This window comes from Ambystoma mexicanum, chromosome 7q, assembly GCF_040938575.1.
Source record: "Ambystoma mexicanum isolate Mex_15411 chromosome 7q, UKY_AmexF1_1, whole genome shotgun sequence".
In the NCBI taxonomy this organism is placed as follows: Eukaryota; Metazoa; Chordata; class Amphibia; order Caudata; family Ambystomatidae; genus Ambystoma; species Ambystoma mexicanum.
Window position 1 is genome coordinate 1,012,525,933 of NC_090941.1, and position 26,770 is coordinate 1,012,552,702.

A 26,770-nucleotide genomic window follows, 5' to 3' on the forward strand; every position below is an offset into this window, starting at 1 on the left:
AATTGCATGCCCAGGACCCATTACCACGTGAGTGCCAACGGTGGTGATCCCCAACATGCAGTTAACTTTTTTTTAAAAAATTATAATAATTACCTCCAGTAACTAATATTCTTGAATTCAAAATCTAAAGCAACTCATGGGCAACACAATATATTTGCTTTTTATTATTTTCTCAACACATTCTGACATTTTAAAATTTTTGAAGAAGGACTATGCTTTACATTCCAACGTGTCCCATTCCATTCAAGTGGTGATTGTCCAGTTTTTTGTGGGATTTGCATAGTCGGATTCTAGTTCTGTTTTACCCTTTTAGACAAAGGGGACTACAAGTTCCAGAATGCAAAGACAAAGTGGGCTCGGCGTGCCCCTACCAATGGGAATGGAGCATGCTGCCATGTTTTCTGTCTATTTTCAGAAAAGTCCTCTATATACTATGCAAATAAAACACTTTTTAAGGGATGTCTTGATGTACTCACCTGACAGAAAAGCTGGTGATTGTCTTCGGAGACGAGGAGGAGGCAGCAACATGGCGACTGGGTCTCCTGCTCGAGCTGCAAGAGAACGAACAGAGTTAGGTTCTGCAAGGGGAGCCGGGAGAACAACAGCCATTTCTTGAGAGTATATTGACAATAACATTAGCACCCTGGGAGGTGCCGTCAACCAATGAGAATGCTCGGAAAGCGGGCTGTTTTCACAACAGAAAGCTTGAGACCTGAGTACCTTCCCTGGTGTCGGGCGCTTCCCTTCACCCGCTCCCCCGTCTCTTCAGCACCTGTGTAGCTACTACCTATATGGGTGCAAAGGGTGTCTTTTTTTCGAACGAAAACAAGCAACTTTACCTTTATCCCGCAGCTGGTCGCTGCGCAGTGCTGTCATCCAGGCAGTCCCTTTTCAGTGTTGATGATGTTAGTCAACATCATTGAAAATGGACTTCCTGGATGGCAGCACTGTGCAGCATTGGGCCGAGGGATCAAGATAAGTTAGTCCCCATGTAGGTAACCACAAGGGTGCTAATGACGATACCACAATTGGCGGCGGGCTGACCCTGTCAGTAACGGCCCTCGCTGCGGTCTGCGTTAAGGGAGCCCCGCTTCGCTGAGGTCTTTAAATTGGGTAGCGGGCTGTTACCAACAGGGTCAGGCAGCTGCTTCGTGTAATATCACCTCAAAATGCAATGACAATAACAAAGACAATTCTACCCCAAGAGGCAATGGAGTAGAACCATGCAACACCTCTATCACATGTGCTCAAGTCGTGTGCAGACCTCAGGCTTCACACATCTGCCTATTCGGCATGGTGTTGGTTGCTGTCAGATGTGCCTACCCATGCGATGGGATTCACCGCTGGCATGGCGGTACACCACAGGTAGACCCGCTGATTGAAAAATCATGATTCTGCTTCCACAATTCTGCATTATGCCATGGCTTGCGCCATATTTCATACAGCCCCCCCCCCAGTAAAACCTTTGTGAAGTCATTTTTGGCTTCATGCATAGAATGTGTAAGTATTTCTAGTAGTGCAGACAATGAACAAAATGTACTCTGGGAAGCACGCCCCGGCCCTTTATGCGTGGCGAGGGAGGGGGGTGGTCAGTGTGATGCAGGTGGGGCTGAGGGGGTGGACCTCAGCCTTGATCGATCAGTGTCCGGCCGCCTCAAATAACTAAAATCAAGTGCAGCTGGAGGGGTGTCATCTGCAGGAGGGACTGAGTCCATACAATTTGCATACATGTAAAGAGCATTTTGGCAACATAAGAATGATCACATCATTTTATATTGGAAATATATGTGTGATAGTGTTTCAAGCACAATGTTTCTGAGCAAGAAATGCAAGCTGGGATCCCCGCTCAGTTCATTTGTCCCAACACTCCCCCCAACAGTTAAACATGTGAGGCTTGGATGGAAGACATCTGAAATGTCTAAATGCTTTGTAGAGTCTCCTAATTAATCACTTGGACACCCCCCCCCCGCCCCTATTGCAAATCTCCTGAACCTCATAAGCACACAGGAGGAACCCACTGGGATACTTAGCCCTGGGGGTGGGGGTTTGGCCAGGAAGTGTGCTTTGCCAAGATAAACTTTGCAAGAGCACAACTAGTTGTGTTCCAGCTCAATTCTCCCCCTTGCCTTAACAAATGTACTTGGTGCACATTTGCAGCTGGTCCCAGTGTAGCCAATTAGATGAACCTTTGAGGGGTTTGGCTTAAACATTTAACCTGGGCCCATGTTAGAAACAGAAAGAACATTATGTCTAGCGTGATTTGGATGGGAAGGTTTCAGAAAAAGAACATACTCCTCTGCCCTGCTGAGGAAGGTCAGTTTTACAAGGTGTCTGTGCTAGATATAAAAAAAAATACGATTTGTGGGCATCAGGCTCTCAAACCTCACTACAAGTGTGTGGTTAGATTCAGAGTCCAAAGTTAAAATGTGGAGTTACCCTGCATTTTTAGTGGGTCAGTTCTCTGCACTTTCTTCCAGCACTATCCACAATGCACACATCGCCTGTACCTTTTGTAAGATGATGTAGGATTTGGGGCAACTCACATTGGGGGGTGCCAGTTTTAACCCTGGTGAGAATTACTCATACCCCTTAAGGACCTATTGAGGTTTTTAGGGGTACAACACTGGAACATAGCAAGTTTAATAATCCACAGATGTTTCTCAACTGGAAGACATGTTTTAAACACACTTCAGTTTCTGGAAGTATTGGAGCACCCGGCTCCTTTTTATTCGCTTCCATATTATGCTTTTTTTTCTGGACCCTGACAATTACTGAAAAATGAGTAACTGAAGCTCAGGTTAAGCACTTTTGGAGCGCTTATCTGAAACTCAATAGCTAATCGCTCCATTCAAACCTACCCTTCCCTATCAGGAGCTCCACCCCCCCCCCCGCGCTCCCTGCTCCTGTACCCTTCCTGCCCCCTCTGCTACCCCATACCCTACCCGTTGCTCCCTAGATGTGTTCCCTACGTACAGCGCTCAGTTGTTTCCCAGGCAGGTTCACACTTCATAAATCCCTTTCCTACATTCATTGGACTTGCATTGCTCTTGGAGAGAAATCTGAGCTTGTTTCAGTGGTATCAAAGAGCTTGCATGTCTGCACCACCATTTGAACTGAGTTCTATCAGGCTATTAAGTTGATCCGAATTCCCAGAAGAGGAGTCAGTGAATTCTGGTGCTTGACATTAGCAAAGCGTTTGTTTACCCCAGTGCAGAAGCCTATTTCCTCAATGCAAATCTAAGCTCAAAAAGACTGTTATCTGCACCTGTGATGGACGCCTCAGTTCTCTGGTGTATCAAGAATACCCTAATTTTTTCTGCATAGAAGATGCTGTTTGCTTTCATGTTTCACTATCATCATCGTCAAGTACCCCACCCCATAATATTACTTACCACAACTGTAAGGAAGCACACATTCAGCAAGTATTGGCAAAGCCAACAGTTTTGACTTTTGGGCAGGTATGGCAAAGGGATTTATTTTCAAGGCACTGACACAATGGTACTACTAGGTAGGTAGGAAACTGCAACGAGTGCAAACCTCTGGCCTAGGCACAGGCTTCCTGGAGCTAGATGGCATTACTACTTGGCTGTAAGATGGCAACGGCTGGGAAATGGTGCCAGTGGTTATATTATTGCAGTGCCGGCCGAGTACCTACCAAATGCCGATACGCCGGCCAAAACTGTTGGTTTTGCAAATGCTTCCTTTAACATACATTCTCCGCAAGAAACAAATTGAAGGGGACACATTGTTTCTATATCAACTGGCTCAAGGCACACTGGTGAACACATTTCTATTACACCAGGAGCTGTAAGCCATTCCCCTTCAGAAGACTACTTGGAAATAACATCGGCATCCCATTAAAAGCACAGGGCTAGCTCAAAGCGATCCCAGGTGTGTGAGTGATTGGTACTGAATTAGCGGACACTCCGTGACCCATCAGGTGAGTTGCTTGACCAGTTCTTTTATTGTATTTGCACCAGGTTACAATACGATGCTGTTAGGAACCCACCTGCTCCCATCAGCCAGGCGTCCACCTCTCCAACTGCCTGGGCTGGAACCCCTTCTCACAAACATTACCTCACTCAGACCTCAACATTCTCACCTCACAGCATTCTCTCTGACCTCACACATTCCACCCAGCCAAGCACTTCACAGCAGGTACCGATGGGCAAGTGGCCTGGGGCGTTCAAAAGCGGGGTAGCAAGCCAAACAATGCCCGCAGGCAGTGGGTCCTTCTTCACATGCCATCCATGTCCTATCTTCACTTCCCATGCCAATACGTTTGGATTCCAGGCTGCCCGTACAGAGCCACCCAATTGCACAAACGAATACATGGCCCATGCCACACAGGACATGCTTGATGCTCTAAACAACAGACATCACAATTTACAACAGTAAACATGATTACCATTCACATTTAAGTCCCATTGAGTGGAGCTTCAGAAAACCTCACAGAGATTACCATACAGGACCGATACAACAATACATTAAACATAGACACACAAATGATCTCCCGATTCACAAATGGGCCCTGAATGTGTGCATTAATCATGTGCATGTTAGATTCCCTTCTCCCCCCGACCCTGTGCAATTATGCAAAACCTAAAGGATGTTGGGGGAGTATTGTAATCTCATACATTGCAAAAGCGCATCATGGCTCATGAATGGGATGCCATTTGCACTGTGTGAAAAAAAGATTTACCCTCACCTCTCTGCAACAGGCACATGGGGATGAGCAATGCACAGAAGGGTCTCTTTAGGACCACTTGGTTTACCGAATGCCCTCATTTGCACTTGCATCTTTCAAATTGGGCTATATATGATTTTTGTTCTACTTTTTAACCGTTCAAGATGACAGGCCCCTTAACGGTTAACTGGGCTCCAGCGCCGAAGTGGGTGCTGGGTACCCACAATACGTTTGTGTTGGGGCGTGCACGTATGTGTAATGTATGTAAAGGAAGAATATGGCCGAGGAGTGTGAACACGGTGGGATGAAGGAAGAATTGACGAAAGGTGGAGAGCAGGATGGGATGGCAAAAGGTTGCACCATTTCTCTCTATGCACTATACAGAATAAAGCACTCCCAGCACATGCACAACGTAGTATGAGGTTTCTGGGATCTCACGTCATTTCCCCCATCATTTATGGAGAATGTACCAAAGCCTTTCATTCGTCTTGTGTTTGCCTTTAAATCGCACAGGACCCACATGGAATCACATTGCGGACCTATGAGGCAAGGTAGCCAGGCAGTCAGCTACCCTTGGATTGAGTGAGAGGTGTAAGGGGTCAAGCAATGGAAGTATGGTAGTCACAGCATTACAGGTCTAGTGCTAGGATAGGGGCATTGTGGGGTGCAGGGATGATCCGAGATGCTTTTCATGCGCTACAGGGACTAGACATTGGGTAACTCAGAGGAAGCACTGCTTCAACTCTCTCTGGAGTTCCTGTGACCACAGGGGTACACAATCTATTGCGGCGGTGGACAACCTGTGGACCTCCAAATGTGTTGGACTGCAACTCCCATCAGCCCTAGCCGGCATAGTTAATGGAGAAGCATCATGGAAGTTGTAGGCCAAAAGATCAAGTGGGCTGCAAGTTACCCCACACTGAATTGTTGTCTTGCGGTGCATGTTTGAGCTGCACAAGCCACTAATGTGGCATTAACACAAACACGAGCAGATGAGTGTTAGCGTCCATATTTCTCTGCAAAATAATCCACACAGAGATGTCCAATGTGCACGCACAGCTACATGCACGTGTGTGCTAAGTACGAGCAGACGAAGCACTTCTATGCATGCTCACACTAAGAACACATTCCGCTTTGCTGTATGCATTAAAATGTGCCCTGTTTCTGCGGCACCAACCTCTTGTGTACCGTAGTATTGCACATGTGCTTAAAACAAGGCAAACACAAGACATGATAGGCAATTATTCGGCACCAGACACCAAAGCATTTGTATTTTGGGCTTTGAGGTGGCGCTTGCGCCACCTATAAGCCAAAACTATTGCTTTGGAGTTCAGATAGAGAGAAATGGCATATGAGGAGGACACAAGACTGCCTTCAATGGTCTGCCTTCAGCCACTCGATTTATAAGCACTCTGCATGCCTTTCACTGAAGTCCTGTTAAAAACAAGCATTGGCAAAGCCAAATGTTTTTACTTGTATACAGGTATTAGGCATTTGCCGGGCACTGCTACTAGATGCCCAGGTACTCACCCTATTTTGCACCTGCTATCATCAATGGCCAGATAACACCACTAAAGCACTGCCTGGCAAGTGTCTTTCCCATGCCTACACAAAAACCCAAACTGTTGGCATTGCCAGTGCCTGTTTTCCGTGGAAGATGTCTGCAGGGGTATGTGTGATGCATGGCCTGAGTCTCAGCCTGGCTTAGAGGAAGCCACGTTCACAGTTTAGGAGCACACGCGGGAAAGCGCATCACCCTACTGTGCCATTACAAACCAGAGAAGACAAACCCGCTGCTGAGGGGGTGTCATATTCCCTGAATGCAATTTTTGTTCCAGGGCAATATGTGCCCTAGTGCAACTTGCAAGGTTTCTGTAATACCTCCCCTGTAGTTCTTGGGGTCAACACATACCCTTTACAAGCCAGTAGGAAGAGGTTGGTGTTACACTTTTCATACATCACAGTGAAGCCTGCCAGTGGAGATGGGTACATTGTTAACTCCTCTTTTGGAGGTTTTTCATAATTCAGGATTCTTAATTTCCTGCATTTTGGAATTGTACAATTCTCTCAGTCCTTTCCTCCATTGGCGCCTTGTTTGCTTGCAGGCTCGGTTGCGTGTAACCTGAAGAATTATTAATTGCAATTTTTTTGGCAGCAATACTGTGAAAAGAACTCAGTACATTAAGTCATTTGTCTTTGACACTGCTGACATAACTTAAAGGACCAAGCTTTGTCTGTCTAGAGGTGAATTGTGACCTCTACCCACCCCGAGTGGCATTCAGGCCATGGTCTGTGGTGTAAAGTAAACTTGGCCAAGGAGAGCGGGATAAGGGGGCAGAGCAGGAAAACTCAGGGAGACAAAAAACATACAGGCTTAACTCACAACATGCTGGAAAATTAAAATATAAGGGTGAGCGATAGTGGGATAAGGGTGAGTCAGAGTGGGATAAGGGTGAGTGAGAGTGTGATATGTAAGTGACTTCAATGTAGCACTCCAACTAAGTCAATGCCTAGTCTGGGATGCCCAATGGAAGCCCTTATTGATATATTTTTATGTCAAAGTTCTTAAATCTGGATGATGAACCCTTATATAACAACCCTCTCTATGGATCTCCCCGACCTCACTGAGCCAAGAAGTAGGTTTGTTTTGCAAGTTAAAAGGTTTATTTGAATAATTAAACAATATATATATATATATCACACTTTTATGGATAACATAATATTTGATAGCACACGTATGAATATAACAGGGATCAACAATGGGTAATACTACAATAGCACAATCTCTTTAATCCGAAAGGAGTCGGAAGAGGAAGGATAAGGTAGCAGAGAATACTTTTATGGTTCAAGGAAATGCAAGATGGGAAAGAATGCAGCACAGAAATAAACTTGATATGAATTCAATCAGAAGATAATATAATCACTTTTTCCCCTGTGACTACTCACTCCCCCACTATGCAGTATGAAGAGATGGGAAGGAAGGTACACAGGTTTCAAGAATACAATCAATAATGCAGTTCAATTCCAGTTCCCCCAGCAGGCTTAGAGAGAACAGGTATGATTTTAAAACAGGCAAAATACTTTTGAATGTAATTGCAATGGATGGGAAAATATACTAAAAATGCTTTTAATTCACTAAGGGATATTCAGGACAGGAGATAGTTACTTTGGATTAGTTCAGGTCAACACTAGCAATGACTCATGAGTGATTACCAGATGGAAAACGAAATTCAGCAGTGGTAAGCAAGCGACAGCTATTTTCAACATGTGGAGAAATTGAGCTAAATTGCAATTCGCAGCACTTTTTACGCGTGCGTAAATCGCGATTACAGAAAAACTATAAGGACAGTTAAAATTCGCTTCTAGGACATGCGGTTCAAAAGATACAGACGTTTTTGTGAAGGTAGATTTTCAGAAATAAAGTCAAGATTTCAGAATGACAGATGGCGCTTTTACAGATTTGAAATCACAGGATGGACACAAAATTCTAAATGCAGTTCTGAACAGGTTGAAATGAATGGAATAGGATTACTTTAAACTAAGAGATTGGTTCTGTACAGTTCTAGACTAGATACTCACTCCTAGTTTTGGAATGGAATGGAAATGGGCCTCGTCACAGATCTGGTCAGGTTTGGACTTCACTCGCCACCGGACGGTCTCAGGCACTGGTTCTGCTCACAGCACAGCCTCTGGTCTGGGTCTGGCGGGTCTGGATACAGCACTGCTCTCTCTGGGTCTGGATCTGGGTTCTAGCATAGGGTTCTTAGCTAGAATAGCAAAACAGCTCAGCCAGGCTGTTGGATTTTGAGATACCCCTTGGAAGACTAGGGGTTAGAATCAGGTTGCAAAATATCCTGAAGGCCTGCTGAAAAGGATTCAGCTTGTGAATTAGGCCTTTGCTTCAAAGTTCTGGATTCTGGAGCTTGGTTCTAGAGCTTGGTTCTAGATCTATCTGGAGTCTGGAGTCTGGATATTGTCTGGATCTGGTCCGGCAGAGTGCTGCGCAGGAATCAGTTGAAGTGGAAAAATGAGTGTGTCTCATCTGTCCTGAGCAGTCTCTTTTTATGTGTTTTCAAAGTGGGTGGGAAGGCTGATTCTACATGCCCAAGCCCCTAAGGATTTGATAGGTTAGAGAATTCCCTGTTACCTGACTGGAGAAAGGATTAGAGTGTCAGAATGAGTCAGAGTGATGCTGTGTTTTACAATCTAGTGACAAACTCCCCTTCGCTTTTACTTAGAAAATCAATTTCCCGTCAAAAACATATTTCCCAGATACACAAGTTGTTGAGAATACATGTACACCTCACAGATGAATTAAGGCAGGTCTCTGTTCAAGCCCCATGTTTCTACGAGCTTGGGTTCAGAAATGACGACTTATTTTCGTGTTTGGTGAATTTGCCAAGATTGGTTCTGCACCCAATTTTACACCAACATACACACCCTCTCTGAGCATATTACTGTAAGTTTTTATGTTTCTAGCATAAACACTGCATCTACAATATTAATAAATCCCAGGGTTTGGCCTCAGAACATCATACGGCATCCAGCTTAGTCTTGAACTGTGAGCGAATTTGTCATTTTAAGAATTTCCATTTTTAACCTTTCTGTCAGCTTGGTAATCTTTGTAAATTGCAATTTTATAAAACATTTATTTGCTCTCAATTGGATTCTCATCTCAGTCTGGTCCGCCCCTAGAAGCTTGGTGAGTCAGATGGTCACATTGCCTGTTTCTCCCAGAGCAGTTGTTGCGGACAGTTACACCCAAATCAGCATATTCTATTCAGTTGAAAGAATCCATTGTCTCTTTTTCCTGCCAGCAGAGCCCCAGTCCAGGGTGCCACTCCCCAGTTCCTTTTCACACCAACTTGTCAATCTCTTGGCTTGGGGCAGAAGGAAGCTTCTTTTGTTCAGGGGGAGGTGTGGAATCTGTCTGATCCCAGTGTGGGAACACTTTTTAACTCTGCCACCAATGTTACAATTTGTCTTTTCTTACAATATAACACACATTTTTAATACATACATTAAACAATTGCTTCCTTCAAGTCATTTCAGAATATAGTTTTACATTGGCCCTCATTACGACCCTGGCGGAGATCCATGGTGCAATTTGCACCATGGACCATGGCGCAAAGCTGCCAACCCCGCCATGGGGGTTGGCGGATTTACCGCCCCATTTCGACCTTGGGGGGTGCGGTAAATCCCCAATCCCCATTTTCCCTTCCCCATTCCCATTTTTGCCCCATAGGGTATAATGGGAGTGGGGAAGGCGTTGATTACGCCACCGTAAATTACGGTGGCGTAATTAACATCAAGGTCCCGTAGCGCCATGGATTTTTCCGCCCGGAAAAAGCAGGCGGAAAAAGGCTCCATGGCGCTACGGGAACTCGTAGTAAGGCGGAAGGGTACGCCATGATTTACGCTGGCGTAAACCCTCTCCGCCAGGGTCGTAATGAGGGCCATTGTCTCTACCCCTTAGGCTTCTGATAGCCAGTATTTCTTTGGCATGGTTTGGGTTCAGTTGTTCAGTTTTTACAAGAAATTGTTTTAAAACGCTGGCTTTCTGGTAGAGGTGAGCAACGGTACTACACCCATTTTTGACAGCTGTCTTTACATCAATATCTTTCAAAAAGGGGATTTTACTTGATAGCAAATGATTCTTGCTGACATTGTATTGATGTGGATTCTTGCGGTAGAGTCATGTGGAACACCCAACAAGAAGGTTGGATCTTTTTGGTGATTGTGAGCCATGATTTTAGCACATTTTGACAATCAAGAAAATGAATTCCCAAACAGCTCTGGGTTGCTTTTGGCAATCAGTATTGCTATTTCCAAGTGGTTTCAGGCTACTGTGTGGGTAGCCCAATGGTGGTTTTTGGCAGTGTTCTCCTGTGCTCACTAGGATAGGCAAAAGTGGATGGCAGCCTATTTTTCAGGTTTTTACTGTGCATTTTTGGATGGCTTTGAGCGAGCAGCATGCTTTCCAGTGGCCATTCTGATGTTTCTGCTGCCAGCAATGCACAGTACTGTTGTAGGGCTTGGATGCGTGGCTTAAAACATCCCACAGATAAGGGTGAGTGAGAGTGGGATAAGGGTGAGTGAGAGTGGGTTAAGGGTGAGTAATAGTGAGATAAGGGTGAGTGAGGGTGGGATAAGGGTGAGTGAGAGTGGGATAAGGGTCAGTGAGAGGGGGATAAGGGTGAGTAATAGTGGGATAAGGGTGAGTGAGAGTGGGATAAGGGTCAGTGAGAGTGGGATAAGGGTGAGTAATAGTGGGATGAGTGTATCATGAGTGGGCTGGCCGATAGCTCAGGGCAACCCGTTTGTCGCGGAAGCAAAACTACGCAGAGCGTCTCTGGTTTGAATCCCACTCCCGCACGTAGAGGCTGGTTTTGCATCCTGCATGAAGCGTGATATAAAAGCTCATTAAAAAAATATATTTTCTGTGTTTTAAACCAGAGGAAAATTTAACCAAAAGAAGGGACAAGCGCAGACATATTTAAAGTGCACCACACAAGCTGGGGAAGAAACAAGCTAATGTTGATATTTGTTGGTACTCTTTTAAACTGAAACATTTTGATGGAAAATCTCTGCAAATACAGACAATTTATTCTGAGAATAGTTCTGCAAATTTATTGTACATCAAAAGTCAGCAGAAATACAAGAAGTATCACTTTTCAAAATTTGATTCTGCCTATTTGATTTTAGGAGCTATTAAGCTGTAGAGGAGCAGGTGGGGCCGCTCTTCTCGTCCCCGACCCTTTACCGCCGTCCTATTGAAGTAGCAGACAAAGGTCTACTATTGGGAATCCATGTGTGAGTTTATGTGACATGTCAATACCACGTCGAATGTATGGAAGACAATATGCACTCATACAGCCATTCAGAAGGTATCCTCATGTTGAGTCAATGGAGGGAAGTTACCAAGAAGGATGTCAATGACCTAAATTCAAGGAAGCGGATCTAAGAATCATGGCTGAATGTTAAACAAGAATCTATGACGACGATATGATGTCATAAAGGAGACATACAAGCCTAATTCAAAACTACATGAAAATACTTAAAACTGATGATGTAACAGAAGCACTAAAAGAAATATCAACAAAAGATGAAGTTATCGTGAAAAACAAGACAATGAAGTAACGTTCTGACCAATAACTGTAAATACGCTGTAACACAAGGTAGAAAAATCATATAGATGCTTGCTATAAAAAATATATATATATAATGTTTAGGATGGCCATTGGAAGAAAATGGACGACGGCTCATGTTGAAAAATAAACCCAGCTACAGGCTAGGATCGCAAATTGAAGAATTGATGAAGAAGATACTTTCATGTGCGGAATAGGAGAGTACGTTGGCCTGAAGTCAAGGAGGCTATTTCGAGAGATGGGCGCAAGGCACAGAGAGGGGCGAATGAATAGACCTTGTGCATGAGACATATTTCTACAAAGGTTAGGAGGGCAAGGACATTTGCTGATGCCAAGTATTGAACAACCACGAAGGAAAAAGCCTATATGAGGTGGAGTGAGCAAGTCTCTAAAGGACTAATGTAATGACACCCTGGTTAATTAAATCAAATAACAGAAATTGAGAGGCAGAAATTGACAAAATTGTGGTCTACTGACACGTGATGAAGAACTAAACACAAAGGCTATTAATTAGCGCTTCAAGTTAACATAGTGGTGTGCTCACATTCCCTCGAATGTCCCAGAACAGTGAGCAGACTACGAGGTCAACTACAAACTATATACCTTGGCTAAGGAACTGGTTGATAATACATTGATGGACTAATTGGGAAAACAAAGAACACATTGACACAGCTTGAACACCTAGGTTTCACTTTGTTAACATGCTGCTAAAGAAGCCGAAAGTCCAAGGTTGGAAAGGGTTGTCAACCAATCAAAACGGCCTGCCATGCACTTTCATATACAATGTTGCAATTATTAGCTCACTGCCATATTCTCTGCTATAATCAGTATGTGACATGCGTAGAAGTAGCGCAGGACGTGTCCTACAGACAAGGGGCAGCCAATGAGATATTAACACTTACGTTATTCTATTAGTAGATATATTCCCCTAACCCAAACCCTCCCGGCATTAGGTTTTTGTCAAATACCACGAATGACGTACATGAGACTATATAAACTCTGCGCAAGCAAACTTTGGTGTGAAACAACAAGCATCTACTTTGATAGCTGTATTTCTCCCTGTTTTCTTTCATTGAGATTAAAGCAGTGTTTTACCATCTTTCTTTGGTCTGCCTGATTTTTGGTTTGTGATAACTATTGGTAATCCCATCTAGCACAAAGAAGACACTTCAAGGTGCTAGAGCACAACATGAAACATTTTAAATAGACAATTGCACCAATTTTATGAAAGTTACAATGTTTCACAGGACTTTGCATCCAGAATTACCGACAGATGGTCTTTGCTGGGACCTGGGCAGTGCTCCTCCAGCTGGATGATTTTAACAAAGTCCTCAATGTTATTTCTTTCTTTCTGCCACTTCCTGTCTCAGTTACTTTTTTCTTAGCTCTCCAAAGCATCAATTGATAATTGCAGTGGGCCACAAAGCAACAGATAAATAAAGAAATACTTAGTTCGTCCTTCACCGGACTTTTCAGAATGGCATAAAAATGTGTGATTTACATAGCGCTTCATACTAAATTCTTTCACTTTTGAGGCAATGTAATAATCAGTATTACCCCAAGTGGTACTCAATTTATTGACTTTGGGAAATTGAAGGGCTGAGTCAGCCAAATCAAGGTATCGAAGCAATAACACAAGGCATTGCGCTGTTCTGTAGGCGAGAATGTTTCGCTTGCGCTATCCAGCCATGCCCACAGTGCAACACACAATTTTTCCATACCTTGGACTTCGGTTCCCCGAGGGCATTTCCACAACCAGCGTGTTGAGGCCATATTAATGGGCCTCAGACATCGCCTGGAAACACCTCTGTATAGGCGCCATAAAAATGCCCAACAAATAAGTAAATAAATAAATAAATAAATAAATAAAGGCTCTATATAAATGACAAACTACTACTACTACTACATGTAGGAGGCATTTTATAGGTACTCATAAAATAACTATAATTTATACACCTAGCACATTTTTAAATCTGCCTACATTATAAACTGGACCATTGAAATTAAAAATGTATTGCTGAGATGAGCTATCCAGGGCACTAGTGTAGATGATTGTAATTGCTGTCCCACTGGCCTCTCATGCCTCGACCGGAAGACATGTCTTGTGAAGTGGCTTGCAAAATCGTCCCCCGGAGCAAACGAGAAGGAAGTGAGACTTGCAAAAAGGCCCCCCTCCAGCGGCACTGCCCGAGGCATTTGGTGAAAGACACCTCCTGCCCCCAATTCAGTCAAGAGTCATCTGCTCTAACAAATCACTAGGGAACAAACCACTGCTCAAATCTGCCAATACACCAAGAAGCAATGGCGTTATTTGTTTATTTATTTATTTTGACACTTATAAAGCGCACCTTACCCTGAGGCATCTGGGCGCTAAAGTCAAACTGGGATGCAGTTCGAGTTCTTTATAAAGCACATATGTGCCACAAGAGGTTTCTTGGCACGCTAAACCGAACCCTAAACATAAACTGGCTGATTTCTAACTTCTCACCTGGAATGTGTGAACTCTGTTGCGGTGCGCCCTGATTTTAGAAGCCGACGCCTGCAATTCTGTAAGGCCTACTGTACTTGCCAAGCAATGCCGAGTTTAGAAACTAGGGCCGAAGCACCGGCTATCACAGAATTACTTTTAAGTCATGGATTATTTATTTTAGAACTTCTTTTACTGCAAGCCGACTTTCACAAAGTAGCACAGTGCTGCACATAGATTAGGGAGGGATAATACTTGGATGCAATGTAACCATTCATCCTGGGACAAACGTAAAGCGCATCATTGACAAATGTGTGGTTTGAGCATTCTGAGGGGGGTGGCACGTGATGCCGCAAGTCATGATATGACGGACCATAGAGGCAGATGCAACAGTTGCATGACCACCAGTGAAACAGCTATCTGAATGCAACAGGAGTTTCAGGTTCTCAGGACCATTGCATTGGCGCCTGGGGAGAGGTGTGCTTCGTTCCCCCAGATTATTTGAATAAGGGTGTGCTGCTTGTTAGTATTGCGACAGTCTCTTTGACCACCCTCACAAGTATCTACTTCTTAAATTGGTCCCACTACAAGCAGCAGCGGAGCGGTTCACGGAAAACATTTAGTGACACAGGACCACCATGAAAATTAATACCCCCAGACTCAGCAGTCTGGTGTCGGGGATCTTGGTGAGATCAGATTACAGATACCTGCATGTGGTGGGAACATGTCATTGGGACAGTACTGGACAGAAAATTGTATATATGGGTGTTCTTTATAGAAATGTCCAAGTTATGGCACAGGAATCTAACAGTATAATAAAAGGCCAGATGTATGTTTGTCAGATGCAGTAGCCTCACCTGTTGTCACAGCTAGAGAGAGCTGTTGCCTTTGGATATATCGAGACAATTGCAATTGCATATCTTTGCCTTTTGTCACCACTAGAGGGAGCTGTTGCCTTAGGATATATAGAGACAATGGCAATTTGCATAGCTTCGCCTGTTGTCCCCGCTAGAGGGAGCTGTTGCTTTGCCTCTTGTCACCGCTAGAGGGAGCTGTTGGCTTAGGATATATAGTGGTCCTGCTGTGTCAATGAAAATCTGCACGTTGGCCCATGTACACAGGCCTGTACACTAGTATAAATTAAAGTATACATGATATCCTTAGAATGAACGTATGTATTTGCTCATTTGGAGGAGCTAGAATCCAGACCCAGTAATTTAACAACTCGCCTACACCTCAGACTGTTCCTGTCCTATTAATTTTGAGATGGGGTCACCTGCTAGTGGAACACATTTGATTAGTTGCAACTTGCGTTGATGTCTTCAGCCATGGCAGTTGGAGTAGATTACTGCCTGTCACTGTATTTATATCAATTACAAAAGTGTACAAAAGTAGTGATGCAGGGAACGGTTTACATATGGAGATTGACTTACTGAAGGACCTGTGTGATCTTAAAATCTAGCACTCAAACATACGGGTTCACTTAATCTTCCATGCAGTATCTTTTGAGGTTTTTGGACTTCTTTTTTAAAACCTGTATTTTAATTTTATTTACTTTTTTAACATTCCCCATACGTTTTGATAAAGATGAGAGGGAATGGAAGACGGACTATGGTGCAAGGTCCTAGTTAGGCGGTGTGCGAGAAGGCATTCGGGTGGGCCGAGCACGCGCACGCACACACACGCACGCAGGCACGCACGCGTGTTATTAACACTCATATAATAATTGGACCACCTTAATTCTCAACCTTAATAAAGAGTGAGGGGACTGCGAAACACATGGCAGCTGGATTTCAATCCTATTGGGATGTGTTGGAATATAAATCCAAAAAGGATTTGATAATTTTAAATGCATACAAATTGTTATAAGGGGACATAAACCTCAACAGAGGAAGCACACAATAACATTGCTATATTCTTTTTTCATGACTTCTGGTAAAGAGTTCTTCTAGCAGGAGGTGGCTGGAGAAGCTGGGGTGCAGGAGACAGGCCCGAGGCTGTATACAGTGCTAACAGGGAGCTGCTTCTGGCGCTTTGTTCCTCAGTGTGTACGGATGCCACTGTGCACGGTGGCAGGGACATGTTGCCAGAAGCAGGGCTCCAGGCACCGAGCTCTTTGATATGAAAGCTGTGGGTCTGCGTTACATGATGCATCTTTCCAGCAGCGGGGCTGGTCGCCTGCTGCCCGGGTTTTTGCTGTTGTGTCTTCACGGCACAGGGGCCTCATTTCATCCTGTGTGATTGATCTATGGCTGAAAAGAGTGTCTCCACTCTACAGGCTCCTATGGAATAATTTCCATGCATCAGCCTCTTCTGCAACTAACAATAACAAAGAAACACATGCGCACTGGCTAGGTTTTGGGGTTTCATTTGTACATCCAGAAAGCTGGTGCTTCTCCAGGAAAAATGTGAAATTAGTTTAGATAAGCTCATCATTGTATAATAGCCGGTGTCCCGTCATTCACAAGACTCTTCAGTTTGGTTGTGCACTTTTGGCTGAGCAGTTCGGTTTTTATACCTGCATGAGTATGTGTGGGTGGGGAAGCAGGGCAGTGGAGGAAGAAGGGTATGGGGTCAGGGAGTGGGATTTAGGGAGTGAGCGCATGCAGGGGGAATCCCCCATTCCAGCAGAAACACATCTGGTAAAATTCTGGCCTCTGAAGCACTAATTCTCCCATTAACAAAAAACACAGCCATTTTACTTATTCACAAAATAGCTCAATGTGCATACGAACATCTTAATGAAACTGCTACTTTAAATATTCATGTTTCACAAGCAATCAATAGTAAGGGTCCAATTAAAATCCATGTCTCAAGAACTCCAGATTGTTTGTGTGATGTTCACTACATGGATATCATCCTACCTGAAACACACAAGCATCTGTATTAAAGATGCTCGGTTCCACCCAGCAAAATATCTTAATTAACTCTCCTAGGTATGTTAAACAAATTAACATATAAAACCAAAAAAAGAGATCTGTGTCGACACACTGTGTTTCGGCCTATATTGCAGATGCTGAGGTTGCCACTTAATGTACTTCAGGCCTTCATCAGGACAAGAACAGAAATTTAAACAAGCTTTGGCAGTGGCAACAGTTTGGGCTTTTGTGTAGGCATGGGAAAGACACTTGCCACGCACAGCCATAGTGGTATTAACTGGCATTGATGGTCTCAGGTGTAAATTGGTATGAGTATGTGGGCATCTAATAGCAGTGCCTGGCAAATGCCTAATACTTAACACAAGCCAAAACTGTTGGCTTTGCCAATTATTGTTTTTAACAGGACTTCAGTGAAGGACACGCAGAGTGCTTATAAATCGAGTGGCTGAAGGCAGACCAGGTTAAGACATTTTTATTGCACCAGCAGTGGTTTACAACTCCAACTAAGCCATTAAGTCTCAGAAGACTGCTTTGAAAAAAACACTGGCAGGCACTTCTAGTGAAAAGTTTGATAGTAAGTGAGATTAAAGTGAGGTGAACGAGGTATTTGTATTTGTATTTTGTATTTGTTTTATTTGTAACGCGCACCATCCGGCCCGGAGGCATCAGGGCGCAATTTAGACATGGTTACATAAGCATACAATTAAATATATTCAAAGCATTGGACAGTACATAGTATACAAGGCATACAGCAATATACATATTTACAGAAGGTAGATTAGCGCAGGAGTTTCCCAGGGCTGGTCCGGACATCATGGCTGGTTGGAGAGCCAGGATTTGGTTTTAGCTTTGAAGGCACTAAAGCGTTCTTCGGATCGGATGGTGAGAGGGAGGGCATTCCAAAGCTTAGAGGCTAGGACGGGGAAGCTAGATCCACCCGCCTTTTGTAGTTTGAACCTAGGGATGGTTAGGCAGTGGGTCTGAGCCGTTCTTTGCGGACGGGTGGGCGCGTGTCGGGATAGCCGGCTACAGAGGTATGGTGGGGCTTGGTTGGCTAGGCATTTGTGGGTGAGGCCTAAGGCTTTCAGTGAAATTCTCTGTTTGACCGGTAGCCAGTGCAGGTTAGATCTAGATTCCGAGATGTGGTGGTTTCGTGGGATGTTTAGGGCTGCTCTGATAGCGTTATTCTGGGTAATTTGCAGTTTGTTCATATTCTCTTGTCTCGTTCCTAAGTAGAGGGCGCTCGCATAGTCAATTTTGGCCATGATAAGAGTTCTGGCCAGAGTGACTGCGTTGGGGGTGGTCAGGAATGGCCTGCAGGCTGCAATGAGTTTGCAGGTGTATGCTGAAGAGGATCTGACTGCATTTGTTTGTCTGGATAGAGATAGGGTGGCGTCAAGATAGACACCTAGGGTTTTGGTGTCTTTCGAGACTTAGATGGTGTTGCCATCGATGACAAATGATTGGTAGGATGGCTCAAGTTTACTAAGGCGTTGCGTAGTGCCCAAGATGAGGAGCTCAGTCTTGTCATCATTGAGGCATAACTGGTGTTGTGCCATCCAAGCTTGGATAACCAAGTAGGCCTCGTTCAAGGCCTTAGTGTCAGCCAAGTAGTCACCAGTGATGGGAATGAGTATCTGGGTGTCGTCAGCGTAGTTCGTATAGGAGACACCCAGATAGTCAAGTACATCAAAAAGTGGTTGTGTAAAGACGTTATAGAGCGTTGGTGACACACAAGAGCCCTGGGGGACGCCGCAATGAATCGGGGAAGGATCTGCAGCTGCAGATTGAGAGAAGACCCGCATGGATCTATTACTCAAGAATGATTTGATCCAGGCCGTGGCTGATGGTGAGAAATGGGCGGCCGAGTGAAGATGCTTGCATAGGATTTGGTGACTGACCAAGTCAAAGGCCGCAGAGAGGTCAAGTAGGAGTAATAAGGCAAGTTTGCCATTGTCCTTTAATACTTCGATTTGGGTTTTTAAGTCAAATAGAGCTGTCTCTGTTCCGTGTTTGGGTCGGAAACCAGATTGTCTAAGGCCTAGAAGATTGTTGGCTTCCAAGTGCTCTTGGATTTGCAGGTATGCTGCACGGTCTAGGATTTTTAGCAGGAACGGGACAGTGGTGATGGGTCGGTAGTTGGTGGGTATGCTAGGGTCGAGGGAAGGTTTTTTGAGCAAGGGGATCACCCAAGCATCCTTAAGGTTGTCGGGGACAGTTCCTGTTTTGAAGGATGCGTTGATGAAGGATGTGATAAATGGGGCCAGGTCGTGGGCGGACTCCTTAATAATTGGGGAAGGGCAGGGGTCGCCCTGGCAGTTGGACGGTTTGATCGTCAGGATAATGTTTTCTACCTCTGCAATGGTGAGCGGTGAGAAGGCAAATCGTTTGCAGTTGGGGACGTCAGGAGGGAGGGCCCATGCTGGGATGGGAGGGCGATTGTCCAGTTTCAGGCTAGCATGTTTGGCTGTGATTTTAGATTGAAGCATGGTGATTTTATTCAGTAACGCTGCCTGAATGTTGGCACACCATTTGCTGTCTTTAATGCAGGTGTCAGGGGGAGTAACAGGGGTTTCAAGCTCTTTTAAAATCTTAAATAGTTCCTTGGAGTTGGAATCAGCATGCAGAATGCGATTATTGAGGGATTCTTTTTTTGCCTCTATAATGGCTGCTTTGTAAGTGAGCGAGGCCAGGAGGAAGCTGTCTTTATGCACGTCAGAAGGGTGGCTTTTCCATCGGTTTTCGGCGCAGCGTTTGGATTTACGGAGTATTCTTAGCTGTGGGGGGAACCAAGAGTTCAGGTGAGCACATGGTTTGGCCTTCCTCAGTTTGATGTGGGCCAGAGAATCTATAGCTGTCAGCATGCTGCAGTTATAGATGTCAGCTAAGGCAGTCGGGTCGTTACAGGAATCAGTAGCTATTTTAAGTGAGGGGAGTAGTAGAGGGAGGAGTTTCTCTTTGGTTATGTCCTTTTTGTTTCTGGTCGGGAGAGCCGGCGCTATCGCGGTTGGGATGCGGCGGGCGGCTTCAATATTAAAGGTGATAATGTGGTGGTCTGACCAGAGGCAGGGGGTAATGGCCAGTACATTGATCTTACAATTAGAGCTTGCTAGCCAGTCAAGGGTCCTGCCTTTAGAATGTGTAGGCTCTTGAATGTGCGAGGTGAAGCCAGAGTTGGAGAGGGAGTTTTCCAGATCAAGTGCAATAGGATCTTTAGGGTCACCTAGTCCCAAGTTGAGGTCGCCCAGGATGATGATTTGTGAATTGGTTTTAGCGTTGTCAAGGAGGAGGGTGGATATGTCGCCGACAAAGGAGGGTGCAGGGCCTGGGGGCCGGTAAATTAGGTGGAGGGTGGCTGTTTGGTTGGGTGTTAACGTGAGTTTGACTGACAATAGCTCAGCTGATTCAAGTTTGGTATTGGTCGTTACTCTTAGGTCCAAAGTGATTTTATGGATGATGGCAAGGCCCCCACCTCTAGAGTGGGAGGCAGAGGTACGGTCACATCTCAATATGCTAAAGCCAGGTGGTATAGCAAGGGACAGTGAAGGACCGGAGGCAGCATGTAGCCAGGTTTCAGCTATGGCAATGAAATCAAGATCTGACGATGTTATAAGGTCTGCTATGTCTAAAGCGTGAGCTGGGAGGGATCTAGCGTTGATAAGGGCGCCTTTGATGACAGGCAGTTTCACTTCTGTAGAGGGGGGTTTGCTGTTGTTGAGGGCCGAGGGTGGGCCCGGGAGTGTGTGTTGTGTGTGTTTGGAGAGGTTGCAGCGGGTAGGGCGTATGCGGAATCTGGTGCCTAATCTTTTATTTCTAAGAGATGAAGGGCACGGTTGGTGAGGAGGTGATTTGGGCGGTGAGGGCATGAACTGGGTGAGAATGGACATAGGGATTATCATGGCCATGGGCAGTCAATGGGTGGGAAAATAAGCAAACAACACCTACAGGCCGTGTGTCCATCCTCATATGCCAGTCCTCCCCAGCTGCATTGTAATGCAATAGATTTGGCTTGTAGGTGGAGCAAATGACACATAATAACCCAAACTAAAAAGGCATCAAGGCTCAAAGACTGATCTGGGCTGGTATTCAGTAGGTATTCAGCAGCTGCAATCTGACTGATTAGCCATGTCTGTTATCAAAAAGGCACATTGCTTTGCTGATTCCTAAGGGGATGATATAGTTTAAGGCCCATCGCTTGCACTCACACGCTGATTCTTGCCTCTAAGGTTATGGAACTTCTTCGGGATGAGTTTCCTGCATCAGAAACTCGCTCAACACAAGCATTGTGACCAGAACAGAATGGCAAACTATACAAAGTTGGACTCCCTGCAGCTGGAAGCTGCTGGCATTTCCAATTTCCGTTTCTGCTCTTTCCCTGTGTGGGTGTCTATTGGTGCCATGGTTTTAATACTAACTTTATGTGTGGTTATATCTTGTATTTTGGATTTCAGACTATCCTGTTGTATATGCCTGGAGCACAGAGGCCAACACTAGCATGCTAGGTAACATATGTGTCTAGTGCCTGCTTTCATTCTGGCCATGCATACCAAAGCATCAGCTTTCACCCCGAGGACAAAGGAAACATCCCAGCTGACCAAATCAGACCTTCATTCTATCCAGGTCGATAAACTGAGTAACATTGCATGTGTCAATAGCAGCGCCTGATAGTACGGTGCTTAGAAGCAGCGGAAATCGAGCATGAAACGCTATATATAAAGTTGATGTTGCTATTATTATAATGTCTGTGTGATCCAAGCTCCCTTCCTCTAAAAGGCGTTAGGGCAAGGACATAGTATATCGATCCTCCAGACTGCCACTACCTCTCGGAGCAGTAGGTCACTCAGAGAAGTGAAGGCTTCCAGAGGTCGGCGTGGCTCACAGTATTGGCAGGTTATTCCGAGCCCTGTGCTATATCTGTCAAAGGTGAAGGGTGTGAGAGCAATTCATTACAAACTATTTCAAAAAGATGCAAGGCAAATAGCAACAAAAATTGGAACATCAAAACGGGCTGTATGATAGGGAAGTGCCCACTGCAAATTAAAAAGCACTGGCAAAGAGACAGCATTGGCTTTTGTGTAGGAGTGGCATAGCATGGCTTAGGCGCTGCCATAATGGAACTATCTTGCCTTAAAATGGCAACAGCTAGCAAATGATGTGGGTACCTGGACATATGATGCCATTGCCTGGCACATCTCAGGCACATTCAAGAGCTAACACTGCTTGCATTGCCAATTTTGTTTTAACAGGATTTCAGGTTAAGGAACATATGCAAAGACAGACATATTGCTAATGAATCAAGTCGGTAAAGGCACACTTTGCTATAGCATTTCTGTTACATCCGAGTAGATTTACAGCTGCAATTAAGCTATTCCCTTGTACGAGACTGCTTAGAAATAACATTGTGTTACCTGATCAGCATAGACCTAGCTCAAAGATATCTCAGCGAGGGGGTGTGCTTCAGGTGGGGAGGGACAGGCAATCGTTAAGTATGGCCATAAGAGAATCAGATGGCCATGGGCGGTGAGTGGGTGGATAAAAATACCAAACAACACGCACAGACTGTGCGTCCCTCCTCCCATTCCATCTCCCTCCTTTTATCACTTGTCATGACAATTAATTCCGCTTACAGGCAACGCTTGATGCAATACCAAGCACCCAAAACTAAAAAGGGTGTTTGAAAGAAAGCAAAGAGATAGGGTTGCACAGCTGGGTTTTTAAAGTTGGAAAATATTTTCGTACGGTGGGGGTGGGGTGGACGCTCTAGGAAGTAGTCCTTCTGGAGTCATCACAGGCAATACATCCCTTTATTAGGAATACTGCCTAGTTAATTGCAAAAAGATTAATGTAAACTAAAAATGCAAATAAATAAATAAATACATACTAAATAAATATATAAAATAGTATTCTGGGATTTTAAGTGTGAAAGGTTTGAAAGGTCTTCAGGTTTCTTTCTAATTGGCATAGATTGCTTGGGCTTGGTGGCGTTCGGATGCCGCATGTTGTGATGTTAATCACCGCTCATTTAGTATCATATTTAGTATCACTGTCTTTTTCTGTTTAACATGCTAGGTTTATAGTATGTGCTATATTTCACACCCATTGTACATAGCTGCTCTATCTATTCTTGTACATAGTTGACAGTGTGACTAGAACCTGTGACATCAGGAACTCTGAGTTGGAATTCTTGTGGCTTGAGGTCTAGGAGTTCCAGAGAGTTGAGAGAACACGCTGAAGGGGAGAGCCACAGCCTGACCTGTATGTCTGAATAAACCATTCAATTGTTTCCTGATCGTGTCGTGAAAGTCATTCAGGTGGGTCATCCTTTAGCATGGAGATCAGAGGATGAATCCTAATTGGCCACAACCGCAGTCGAACAGCACTCAGTGGATTGCAAGAAGAGGGAGCTTGGTCAATCGCGCCTAAGTCTGTCAGCTGGACCTGCTCTTCAGCATACATTGGATTGGTACTGGTGCCGAGTCTAGACGTAAGTTGACAAACAAACAAGGGGGAGGGGAGAGGGGAAGTGCAGTACATGGTTAGTAGAATAAAAGATAAGTAATAGGGCCAGCTGGTGGCAAGTGCAAGGAGAGTGCAGTACCAATTAAACTAATCCGCGTGCATATGTTAAGAACAATGTATCCAAATACTGAACTGAGAACACTTGTTTAACTACATTGTATTAATGGTTGAAGAGGACTCTATGAGAAATCCTAAAATGCACTGTTACTGTGTAGACTTGTTGGCGAATGCATTAAAGTCAAACCCTAAGCATATAGATGAGTGAACTCGGCAAGAACCCTGGATCAGTAATGTATTAGAGGAATATTAACCCGCAGTAGGGTTGGACATCATGTTCGCAAATGGTATAAAAGTGTGACTATTCCAATGTACAGTCCCACTCGCTGAGCACACCGAACCATGCTGGAGTTCGCTGTGTTGTACTGAGGGCCGATAGCTATCTGTTACTTTGTCCTTTGAAACTGTTCAGTATAAAATAAAAGATCTTTGTATGTTCCTTTGTAACCCGTGTTCGGTGTATTTCCTTTTGGGGTACTCAGCCTCGATATTTTAACTTTGTTTTCACAGTTGGCACCCGAATAGGGACCCTCAAGATTGATGCCGGATTGTCGAAGGTTGACACACGCTATCAGACCGGGATCGGACGGTGAAGGGGTCCCCTTCTGAACGAGACGCGACAACTCAGCAGCGCTGCACGACCCAATCCCTGGACGATGAGCGTGTGGTCCGAGACGACATCTTGATGAGGGTCCACTTAGCGAGGCGGGCAGATTTGCCGAAATCACCAAACAGGAGGTAAGATTAGTTAGGTAAGATTCTTTGTAATCCTATCGGACCTCCTTAGGATTGATCAGGTGAGTCGTGACCGGATTCTTAAGTATCCTGATAATTTGATTTTGGCGTATTGTATCTGCAGACACAATTATTGACCAGGTAACATCAATATTTTGATATGCCTGGGAAATTGTCTACCTGCTTCAGGGTGTTATTCCATAGCGATAGACAATCTTTGGAATTTAGCCGTCCGGCACTACAGGAGGGATCACCGGCTTGTACTATGTACTGTAAGCATGGCATTGGAAGTATAGTGTTTAATGATATTTGGCACAGACAAACCAGACATGTCTTCCGAACTTCATTGGCCAATCAATGGTAGTTTTGAAATCCCTCGTATTGAGTATTTAGAGTCGATTCTATTAAAGAAAAAGGCTAGACCTGCAGCATTCGATGTTTTGCAGAATTGGAAAAAAGAAGCGTTACAGCAGCTTAAGAGTAGAACGCCGAAAAAGCATTGTTGTATGACCAAGATAAACAGTCTGAGTCAGCTAGGAATATGGATAGGGCTTTCTCGCTTGGCATTCAGAAAATCTATCCTTCTAAAGATTTCCATGTTTCTGATAAACTTATTGACAAATTGTTAAATGAGCGAAGGCCTGGTGCCACTGCGCCACCGCCGTATGTTCCTCCTGTTGTGCCTCTTCCTGCTGATATTCCTGCTATTCCTGCTCTGCCTGTTGTTCCTCTCCTCCTAATGTTCCTCTTCCTCCAGTTGTTGTTCTTCCACCTGTACCTCCACCTCTTCCTATTGCACCAGTAACAGTACCTCCATTGAATTTGCCTGCTCCCTCTCTTCCAAGTGGTCTTGTATCGCTTGTAGTCGATCAGGGCACGGGGTCAAGGGTTGTCACTCGTAATACTGTACCTCCAGAAAAGAAACATGAATTGATTGCATGGGCTAAGCATTGTATGTAGAGAAATGATCAAGCTAACGTTTTTTCCACACTTTCTAATATGGACAATTTTCCTGAGAAAAATGTTTTCATTGAAGGATTAGGGATTCATTTATGTGTAATGTGGGGCAAATTAAATAATACAGATCTCCCGCAAGGGTTAAGAGATCTGAACACTTTAGCGTTTTCAAGAGACACTGTGGAGAAAGTAAATTATCATGTTGAGAGGATATTTGAGTATAGAAAGGAGTTGGAAAGATTACAGAATGAGGATGACGAGGGGGAAAGTATGTATGTACAGAAACGGTTCCTTCCTTGTCGAAAATTGATATCTGAGGAAGTGCGAATGTGTGCGAAAGACGTGCTTAGATGGATCTCAGATATGTCGATAACTCCAGTTGAGGTATATGACACATACAGTCAGTATACACCAGAAATGCAGAGGAAAGTGATACAGGTAATTGTAGAGTACCTACAGGATGATTGTGCGAAGAGAAAGATTAGTTGTCCCACAGAGTTATTGAGTATATATAAGAGAGCTTTTTCACTTGACACCTCTTCGACTGCTTTAGCACTCGACTTGGCTCTGTTGCTTAGTAAGCGTTCGGAGTCGCCTACTTCTCAGTTGCCTATGAGAGAGGTTCCTCCGACATTTGTCCCGAAGGTTGAGATTGCGGCCGATGCTGCAGCGGGTATAGTTGTTGTGAACGTTCCTGCATATTATGTATCACAGTTTGTTCATGTCCCGTTCTCAAGACAGGAAGTGAACACTATTAGACAATCTATTTCTGACATTAGGAAAAATCTGACAGGATTCTATAAAAAAATAGAGTTTGTCCTGCAGTCCTCAGTATTCACCCTGGGTGATATTGATTTGTTATTTCCTGTACTCCTGCCCGTAGATTTGTGGAAACAAGTTAGGACTATAGACGACGTACCAGGGTTGGGAGATACAAGGGCTAACATAACTAGACTCGATGGAGAAAATCCAGCTGGTGAAAGACCGCCCCAGGTGATACTAACTTTGCCTGATAGAATCATCGCAAAATTGAAGACTATAATTCCTGAAAAGAGAATTATTTGGGACAAGCTTACGGCCTGCGTCCAAGGGAAGTCTGAGGGTGCTACTGAGTTCTTTAATCGGTTCGAACAGGTATTCTCGGATTTCAGCGGACAAGACTTAGGCACAGAGTCTGGGAAAAGATTATTTGTGGACAGATTTGTGCGTGGATTGCTGCCTGACATCCAGTCACAAATTATGTCTTCTGAGAATTCTTGGCAGGCGAAGTCCCAATCAGAAGTACTGCACATGGCTCAGTACTACGAGAACCGTGTCAACA

At 44.4% G+C, this 26,770-nt stretch overlaps 1 protein-coding gene across 3 annotated transcripts in view; it reads right to left on the reverse strand.

The window, feature by feature from the left end:
• The window catches only part of PDE2A (phosphodiesterase 2A), a 2,546,881-nt gene that overhangs the window by 313,562 nt on the left and 2,206,549 nt on the right, over positions 1 to 26,770 (reverse strand). For all 3 annotated transcript variants that reach the window (XM_069640246.1, XM_069640248.1, XM_069640247.1), the window contains one exon: positions 477 to 551. In XM_069640246.1, coding sequence (XP_069496347.1) covers positions 477 to 551 — 75 coding nt within the window. The remainder of the gene's footprint in view (positions 1 to 476; positions 552 to 26,770) is intronic.